This window comes from Amblyomma mixtum, chromosome 10, assembly GCF_055824585.1.
Source record: "Amblyomma mixtum isolate Tamu chromosome 10, ASM5582458v1, whole genome shotgun sequence".
Lineage (NCBI taxonomy): Eukaryota > Metazoa > Arthropoda > Arachnida > Ixodida > Ixodidae > Amblyomma > Amblyomma mixtum.
The window spans coordinates 142575098-142584859 of record NC_143021.1 but is presented as its reverse complement, the minus strand read 5'-3'; the positions used below and the strand labels follow the sequence as shown (position 1 = coordinate 142584859).

General features: G+C 47.2%; 1 protein-coding gene across 1 annotated transcript; it reads right to left on the bottom strand.

The window, feature by feature from the left end:
- Window positions 1–6144: 6144 nt before the first annotated feature.
- Window positions 6145–9039, bottom strand: LOC149327153 (uncharacterized). Its single transcript, XM_089564799.1, has 5 exons — window positions 8590–9039; window positions 8416–8524; window positions 8044–8245; window positions 6922–7025; window positions 6145–6483 (listed from the first exon to the last, which is right to left on the bottom strand). The coding sequence occupies exons 1-5, from the start codon at window positions 8868–8870 to the stop codon at window positions 6145–6147; spliced, it is 1035 nt and encodes a 344-aa protein (XP_089420925.1). The 5' UTR covers window positions 8871–9039.
- Window positions 9040–9762: the final 723 nt, after the last annotated feature.

The following is a 9762-nucleotide window of genomic DNA, read 5'->3' as shown; positions in this document are numbered from 1 at the left end:
CCAATGGGAAAAACAAAAAAAAATGAAAGTACGATATGCAGTAGAAGCCCCGAGTGCTTGAGTTGCTGACGCCTTGGACTTCTGCGAACAAGTGCTCAAACTGTCACAGTTGAAGGGTGCCAGTGCAACATCTAAGTTCATTAGGCTTTTTGATCACTTGTTCGACATCATGAACTCTCAAAATCCATTTGCATGATCCTACAAGGCACCTATTCGGAAGGAGAATGAAGGCTGCTGGAAGCTTTTCTTTTCCGAGGCCCGTACCTACATACATGGGCTAAGAGATCCGGCAGGACGTCAGTTATACAGGGACTGAAGAAAACTTGCTTTGTTGGATTTTTGGTGTGCATGACCAGCACATAAAAACTGAAAAAATGGAAAGTTTGTTCAACGATAGCATGTGAACAGTGCATCGCAGCCCTGCATTCGGAGGTAGACTTATTTCACCGGCGCAAGACGTTGTTAGTCTTTGTGAAGCAGTTGAAAAGGGGCTTCGACGGCTACAGGCAGAATATGATACAATTAAAATGGTGACGATAAGATTGAAACACCTCATCCTTAAAGTCCTGGGAACCTCCGCAGAGAAAAAGTGGTTTGAGAAACTGGAGGACGACATCCTTGACCTTCACCCACTTGACAACCATATTTATAGTTTGTGCAAAAAAATCGCTGAAGAATATGTGAAAGTGAGAATACATCACATGACAAAAGAACGAAACCGTGAACGGATCAAAAACAATGTAAGACCCACTTTTGTCGAGGCTGATTATTTTCAATCACCAGTAGGGTATTTGTCATGATGTTTTTGACCAAGTGTAAGATTTTTCCTTAATATCTGCGCAGTTGAGCTGTCCTCTGCACATCTGTTGGCTGCTGGTTGATTGAAAATAAACGTCTAAAACTAGAACCGCGCATGTGGATTCCTTTCGAAATGCGAGCAGCTGCATCAGCAAAGCGAAGGCACGAGCGCGGCTGCACTACGCTTTTCTCCATAAAATTTGTGCACTTAAACTGGCTTTTACATGCCAGTTGGCTGCAAGCTGATGGAAACGAAACGTTTATAACTGGAATCACTCGAATTCGTTGCTCCGCAAATGCAAGCAACTTCATCCGCAGCGCGGAAAAGCACGAGCGACGCAGCGCTAAGCTTTTCTCCTTAATATCTGAGCTGGCAAACTGCCTTCTACATGCCAGTTTGCCGCTGGTTGACGAAAATGGACGTTTACCACTAGAACCACTCGTTTGCGTTGCTTTGTAAACGCGAAAAAGCGCGGCTGCGCTATGCTTTTCCCCTTAGTATTTCCGTAGTTAAACTGCCTTCTTCACGCCAGTTGGCTGCTAATTGATGGAAAATAAACGTTTACAACTAGAGTCACACGTTTTCGTTCATTTCTGAATGCTATCAACTTCATGAGTAGCGCGAAAAAGTAGAAGCACGGCTGCGCTCCGCTGCTTTTTGCCTCTGCAGGCCGCGTTATGCCTTTCTCCTTAATACTTCTGCAGTTAAAATGCCTTCATCACGGCAGTTTGGTGCTGGTTGATGGGAAATAAGCGCTTACAACTAGAACCACTTGTTTTCACTGCTTTCTGAATGAGCGCAACTTCATCAGCAGCGCGAAAAAGCAGAAGCGCGGCCAGGCGCGGCTGCGCGCTACGCTCCTTTTTGCCTCTGGTAAGATGGCCGCCGCCCGTTCGGCCTCGACGCGCGCTCTCCCGCTCTCTCCTTACGGCATGAGCAGGCGCCGAGAGGACAAAGCATTTTTCTCTGCGCTGCCCCACCGCTGAAATCCGCGAGAAGGCGCTGCGCGCCGACCCTTCCTGCGGCAGCACGGGGCCGATTTTGCGCATTCACCGCGCACGGGCGCATTGTTGCACGTGTCTGACGGTGTCGGTTTTGTCGCTGTGTTCAGCTCGTGAACGAAAGGTCTCCCATGTGCCTCAAGCATCGCCGCCCGCATGGAGCGTTTTTTACCCGCGAAATCGCGTCGCGCGCCCGACGCCCGCGCCAGCGTCGACGAATTCACTCCCTGACCATGCGGGACTCATAGCCTGGGCCGAATCCACGAAAGAGTTCGCTCTGGAACGCGTTCGCTTTCTCTCTTTCCACCTCGCTCCATTGGTCGTGTGTCGTCACCGCTGGCGGTGACGTCACTTCAGAGAGGCGGGAACACAGATTTTGTTGACGTCACGAGACATGTCAATCAAGTGAAAGAGAACGCGTTCGGTCGCTGTGAGCGGAACTCTGAAAGTGGCGTTCGCTTCAGCGCGAGGAAAGGCATGCCGGTACCTCCCGCCGCGCCGCTGTTGTTCGTGGTGCTGAGCGAATGTGATCGGCGGCCTCGGCGATCGCGCGTGCACGACAATCCTTTCGACATGCCTGACGATGCTTTCCGAAGGCACTTCAGGCTGTCGAAGCTACTTGTACGGCAGCTATGCGAAGATCTCAAAGCCCACCTTGGACCAACGAGGAAAAGTGCGCTCACAACAGAGCGCAAAGTACTCTGCGCCCTACGGTTCTTCGCTACCGGGGGCTTCCAGGCGGCAGTCGGCAGCGAGGCAACTATACGGCTCCCGCAGTCGTCTGTGAGCCGGACGATTTTGGCCGTCGCTCAGGCAATCGTGCGTGTCGGCACGGAGAAAAACTGGGTGTCGTTTCCTTCGACTCCCGATGAGAAGTCCCGCGCCAAGGCAGAGTTTTTGGAGCGTGGTCTCATCCCCGGCGTCGTCGGGTGCGTCGACGGTACGATGATCGCCATAAGTGCGCCCAAGAATCTTAACCCCGGCGAGACGCAGGCTTTTATGACGAGAAAAGGGTACTACGCCCTCAATACAGTGGTGGTAAGTGCTTTATTTACATTATACTAGTATATAACCGAGCATCTGACGTATGCAATGTTTGGCCGAATTCGCGGCAACCTAAAGCGGCTCAAAATTAGTGTAGCTGCTCGCTGCTTCCCGCACTGTCGCAGTATTGAGATAACCCGGAGTGCACATGGGCGCTGATATTTGATGCACGTTAACGGCAGCACAGCTGTCAGTGCAGTTGTGCACTGACACAGCTCGTTATCTCGAGATTCATCGTCCCTTCTCCAATATTAACAGTAAGAGCTTATGTACCATGATTACAAACTATAATTAATTGTGAAGGCCTTGCTGTACTTCTTAGTTTAAATAGCTTTGCTTACGGCATGCATCTCCATGCATTCACTTTGTTTTGCAACTTTATTTGTATTAATATGCCTTCTTGGGTAACTTTATTTTTAATATAATAATGCCATTGATTCTAAGGTACATTCTGGTTGTACTCCCTCCTGCATAGACTGTTATGGTCCGCAGTATTGTGTAAATAAGTACTAGGTATTTTGAACAAGCTTTATATATTGGTGTTAACGTCCTACTTGAAGAAATTTTGAAATATTCGATTGGTCATCCTGGTCACAGCAGTGGCTACAGAGTTGGTGGTAGACTATAATCATTCTGGTATTAAGTTTTTTTTTCTTCTGGCACCTCAACAGGTGTGCGATGCATGTGCACGCATCCAGGCAATCGATCCATGCCGGCCAGGCTCAAACCACGACTCTTTTGTCTGGCGATATTCAGTCCTGCGACGACGAGTGAACGCGCATCTCTCAGAGGGAGAGCACCTTCTCGGTAAGTGCTGCTTGGCAACAAAAAAAAATACTCAGGGATAGAACACTATTTTCTCTGCAGGTGACAGTGGATATCCTTTGGAGGAGGTGCTGATGACGCTAGTGCCCGGGCACCCAAGCACCCAGACGCCAGAGGGCCGCTACAACGAGGCACATTCCAAAATGAGGGTTGTAGTAGAAAGGTGCATTGGAATCTTGAAGAGCAGGTTCCGCTGCCTGCAGCGGTATAGGACTATGCACTACTGCCCGGAGCGTGCAGCCCTCTATGTAGCTGCATGTGCAGCTTTGCATAACTTGTGCCTTCAAGAAGGGGTCCCTATTGAAAACTGCTGGAGCAGCGAAGATGACGACAGCAGCAGTGATTCTGACAGCACCGACCTGGGGCAGCCTCCACAACGTGCAGCTGTGGCAACACCAAGAGGCGACTCAAACCGGGCAAAACAAGCTCGTAGTAGAATAGTTAACATGTTTGCACGTCCGAATAGTCAACACTCCGAATATCTAAGACGAGTGCGACGTCAGGTCATGCATCAGGTCAGGAGGCAGCGACGGCAGCGTTTGCATTGAATCCAGTGTGCACCACACCTCAGCAAAGAGAGCCTCTGGCAGATGATGCAATTATGTTGAATATTTTATGGATTAAGGGCAGCCTTGTTACATTTTTGTTTGGTGTGGTTTATGGTGTTTAACATCTCAAAGCGACTCAGGCTATGAGAGGTGCTGCACCGAAAATTTCGACCACCTGGGGTTCTTTAAAGTGCACTGACATTACACAGCACATGGGCGCCTTGACATTAGGCCGTTGCTGCAGTGTCCACCACAAGAAAGAATCGGAGGCAAATGACTGCAATTTGGAATGTTTTATTTTGAAAAAGGATTCAGTACAAGTCACTTCTACAACAGTTGTAAACAATGTTATCACAGATATCAGTGGCTATTGTTGTTCTATCTGAATATGAAAAAAGTAAACAATGTTATCACAGATATCAGTGGCTATTGTTGTTCTATCTGAATATGAAAAAAGTAAACAATGTTATCACAGATATCAGTGGCTATTGTTGTTCTATCTGAATATGAAAAAAGTAAACAATGTTATCACAGATATCAGTGGCTATTGTTGTTCTATCTGAATATGAAAAAAGTAAACAATGTTATCACAGATATCAGTGGCTATTGTTGTTCTATCTGAATATGAAAAAAAAACAACCCATACTGCCACAACTATGAAACCTTTGGTTAGTCATTATATCACAGCCATGTCTGTAAATATTGATATCAAAACAACCTAGTAAGTACCCCTGCCTTCTTTGGTATGGTCATTCAGAACAACTGCTTCATTTAATCTTTAACTGAGTAATGCTCTAGCTATATCATGATCCAAAATTAATAGCAGTTTTTCTGTAACTTGTATCCCACTATAGAATGTCAATCAGGCACATTTCTTTGCAGTCACATTGATGCCATGGCATCTATTGCACTAAACACTAGGGGTGTGCGAATATTCGAAATTTTCGAATATAATTCGAATATTATATTTTTAGTATTCGAATTCGATTCGAAATCCAAGTATTCGTGTTGTCTCGAATATTCGACCCGACGCGAATATTCGTATCTAGCCGAATATTCAATGTGAGCACCGGCGTTCATTTCGGTCCGCAAGCCCTATTGACAGACATAACAACAAGGCGGCGCCCAGAGCAATGCGCATTCCTTCCTCCAAGGGCCATGCCGTAGCTGACTGCGCTGGTGAGCTTCCTTGTGGCTATACCTGCGAAGCTGGTATAGTCAGAGCTGTGCACGAAGTACCTCGCAATACGTGCCAGTTCAGTGCCAAGTGAGAGGGCATTTTCTGTGGCTGGAGGAGTCGTTTCAGCTAGAAGGGAACTACTTCTGCCTGACCATGTGGAGCAGCGGGTTTTCCTTCACGACAACCTTTCATGTTCATCCCAGCAACGCGCGTTCGCGCTGATGGCAAGCTAGCCTTAATCAATGCTGTGTACCAGCCATCTTCTCTGATATTTCCACTCTTCTAAGAATAATGTTCGAGACTGATACTCTTCGTGCAGCCACACACACCTTTTGTGTTCATTTAATCATCGATAGTTGAACTGTGATGTTCTTCGGTGCTCAAATAAATGTTTTGTAGTGGTTAAATGCGTCTGTCCTTGATTATTCGATATTCGATTCGATATTCGGAGCCAAGTATTCGTATTCGATTCGTATTTGAAGAATTTGATATTCGCACACCCCTACTAAACACTATCTATAGGCAATCACAAAATGAACAAGGGAGGGGAAAACCTCAGTTTGCTAGAGCCAACGTTTCGACAAGGGGACTTGTCTTCGTCTGGGGACTTGTCTTCGTCGTCCCAGACGAAGACAAGTCCCCTTGTCGAAACGTTGGCTCTAGCAAACTGAGGTTTTCCCCTCCCTTGTTCATTTTGTGATCGCCAAGGACCATCTACCGCACCCTCTCTCTACTATCTATAGGCAGTCATTCTGGTTTGCTCAACTGCGGCCCTACTTGCTGCCCATCGAGTTGTTGCAGAACAGCAAACAAAGCCGGTGCGATAGCAGAGAGCATGCGGAGTTGAGAAAGCAGCTCTCGGCGGTATGCAGCATCTTGCTCCACAGCAGCCGCTATGCGTTCCAAGGCTGCCTGGCACCCTGTGCTGCGTTCTAATGCTGCAGCCATCAGCGTCTGTGCAGTTGCTTGCGCTCGCAGTGCCGAAGCAATCGCCTCCAAAGATATACTTTGTGCTGGTGCTTCATCTGCCATTTTCTCCACACCTGCAGCTATAGCAGAAGTTGCCTGGGTGGCGTGCTCCCTGTCCTGTACAAAGAGCACGTATAGAGAACATCATGTTAGTTGTATCTCATGAATAGAAAGCAAGAAGTATGTATCACATTGCAATGTAATTGGTTGTGCCCTTTTCTGAGGAATAGGATCGGACAGGTGGCTGCCATAAAATGCAATTTTTGTGCCGTCCGCTTTGGTGAAACTGCCTTGTATAAAGCAACATGTATGCAATAACAGTGTGCAGCTTACAGTGTGTGTTATGAACTAGGTGTATGTAATGGCTGCCATACAGTGCAATCTTTGTGTGAAACTGCCCTGTAAAACTCTCCTGTGAAACTTCCCTGTAAAAGCAACATGTGTGCAAATATTGTGCAGCTTAGTGTGCGCTATGTACCAGCCATATGTCAATCTTTCACAATTAACACTTACTGGTGTGATTTTAGCAGCTGTTGCAAAAGAAAGAATGCATACCGCTGCTTCTTTTTTGGCGATCTCCAGCGACTTCTCGTAGTTTTTGGCTATGTCTGGAAGGAGGTCGGCAGGCATTGGTCGACGAGGGCGTGGCTTGTTTCTGCCTGTTGTAAAGAGAAAAGAACAATGAAGTGCATAGGTCAGTGGAATCGCCGATACATTCACTTCGGTCTGTTCAATGCCGATCATGGACTAGTGAGCCCCTACCAAATGATTCCGGAATGGTGTCATGGATGGGGCCGTGCTGGCTGAATGAGCATGCAATGCTACTGTGAGATGAGTTCATTCCAGCTGTAATACTATATCTTCATGTTCATTAGTTTCCAGGAGTACTCATGACAACAGCCCTGACTATGATTCTCAATACACTTGTGGCCAAGTTAGTAATGTAGAGTGATCTTACTGTTTTCGTATGCCATTTCTGCGTAAAATTATACCACTTATTGTTACAAAATGGCAGGAAGTCTTTACTAGGGGAGCACCAGCTGGCACTGTAATTTTATCCTAGTAATATTGCACACTGCCGCTTAATTGTTCCTTTGTTGTTAACTAATTGGCCTTCCTGTACAATTAGTCATGAGTCGAGGCAGGCCATGCACCAAGGTGGAGTGTGTTATGAAATGCAGGTCAATTTTAATCCTAAATGAGTTTGAGTACGAGTTTCAGTGAGCACACTTGTGTTATTGTTACACTGAGTAACTACATTTCTATGAGTGAGGATCAACTTTTCTCAATTTTGCCAAGGCATGGAGTAACCGGTTAAGCTAGCTGACATATATCTCTGCACAGTGTTCCCTTTATTTTTTTGTATTATGACTCCATCCTGTTTGTTTTTTCTGTCAGTATTGGATGCTCGCAATTTGTTTTTTATGATTCTCAGTTTCCTTGCAACTGAAGGAAAACATGTTAGCTTTTGCAAAATATCTTTGTGTATATATGCCATTACATGGTGGAATAAATCATCTTGCCTGCAGTCAGTATTGTACCATGTGCTTTTTCCATGATGTCTTGTTTACACTGATTTGCTTTTAAGTATGACTTTTTGTAAATGCAATGCTGGCTCTGCCTATCACGCACATGTGTATGCAGATGATGTGTAGTAGCTTCCAACAAAAAACTTACGTGGCAGTCCACTTGTGCCAGCCTTGTCGCCCACAGAATCTCGCCTGGGCGTTGATGTGTCCAGCCGCAGGCGCTTTGGAGATGGGGTCGAGACCTCGCAAGGGGTGGCAGTATCAGCTTGCTCGGAGTTTTCAGCAGTTTCTGGCTCTTGAGTGACTGGAGGAGTTGGCTCCTGCCTTGCCTCCGCTTCGCCGCCATTACCCTGTACAACGTGTTTGCAGTCATGAACTATATTTGGTTAATACGGTTACCGTGAAGAAAGCTACCGCAACGTACCAAGTACAAACACTGGGAAAAAAATAAACGGCAAGGGCACTGAGTGCTCCTGTGATACTTGAAAGTTAGCATATCTTGTATACCGATGTGACTTACCTGCCCGGTTCCGTCGAAAAACATGCCACATACGCCGAAGGCGCTTGAGCGTCCTACCAGGGCAAGTATGCGGCCCCCGAGTCCCGTCAGGCGGCCGCCTCCGGTGCCGCTACGAGTGACAACGTGCGCTTGTTGACATAAGAACAGACAGTAAAGCACAACCGCAGGACTTACTTGTTTTGGGAGTTGACAAACGCCGCGTCGTGCCGAGAGTTGTAAACTTCCTTCCGCCAAAACTTCTGCCATTGTTCCACAGTCTTGATGGCAGGGCCTTCTTTGTTTAAATTTTCGGCGATCTCCTGCCACAGCTGCGCCTTTCGCGCCTTCGTGATGCGCTGGCTGAGTTCACACGAAGGCTTCACCATGTAGGTATGTTCCTCCATGAACTCAACCAGCAGTTCACGCTGGCGCATCGAGACGTGCGGGCCCAGGCGACAACCTTTGTGTGTTGACATGTCGACTAGTGAAATTGTCAAGCTGACAAGTGCCGACACGTGAAAAGTCTCCCGCGCAAGTTCAAAACGCCTATCGCCCTCTCGCGAACACAAAATAAACCAACACAATTGAGAGCGCCCTCTCGGGAACGCAAAAGAAAACAAACCAATCAAGAAGCATTGAAACCGTCTCAAAGTGAATTTTATGCTTATTTTATAGGCTCTGAGTAATAAATTTGCAGTATTGTAGCCAAACGCATTCATTTAGAGGTTAAAAACGCAAAAAAGTTAGCATATGGCCCCTTAAAAATACAAGCAACCGAGATGGGACCGCCCAACAAAGCCGATTGGCTGTTGCCTGCCCCCTTGTCCTCCCGCAGTGTTCCTCCCGCCGATGTCAACGTCAAACTGACGTCACGGCAAAGCGAACGCGTTCCAAAGCGAACTCTTTCGTGGATTCGGCCCCTGTGTCCCAAAGCGACTCGGGCTATGAGAGACGCCGCAGTGAAGGGCTCCGGAAATTTAGACCACCTGGGGTTCTTTAACGCGCACTGACATCGCACAACACACGGGCCTCGAGAATTCCACCTTCATCGAAATTCGGCCGTCGCGGCCGGGATCGAACCCGCGTCTTTCGGGTCAGCAGCCCAACGCTGTAACCACTGTGCCACCGCGGCGGGTAAAAGATGCATGCAATCGGAAATCAAGCCTTGAGTCCACAACAACACCAAGGTCTTGTACACGGGCAGCACGAGAGATTTTCACGACAAGAAAGGCATAATCAAACTTGAATGCGTCACAGCTTCTAGCGAGGGACAAAACGAAAGTTTTTTTTTAATGTTCAATTCAAGGCGATGCATTGTCAGATTGCAAGCGGTGGCAGTCTTCTAAGTTCTCATTCTTACGGAATATG

What these genes read in the sequence shown, in the direction of transcription:
- LOC149327153 (XM_089564799.1), bottom strand. Translation starts at nt 8,870, where the DNA reads ATGTCAACACACAAAGGTTGTCGCCTGGGCCCGCACGTCTCGATGCGC. An exon ending in TTTTCGACGGAACCGGGCAG is followed by an intron (nt 8,246 to 8,415) that starts GTAAGTCACATC and finishes CACGTTGTACAG; the next exon opens with GGTAATGGCGGCGAAGCGGA. An exon ending in TCGCCAAAAAAGAAGCAGCG is followed by an intron (nt 6,484 to 6,921) that starts GTATGCATTCTT and finishes CTCTTTGTACAG; the next exon opens with GACAGGGAGCACGCCACCCA.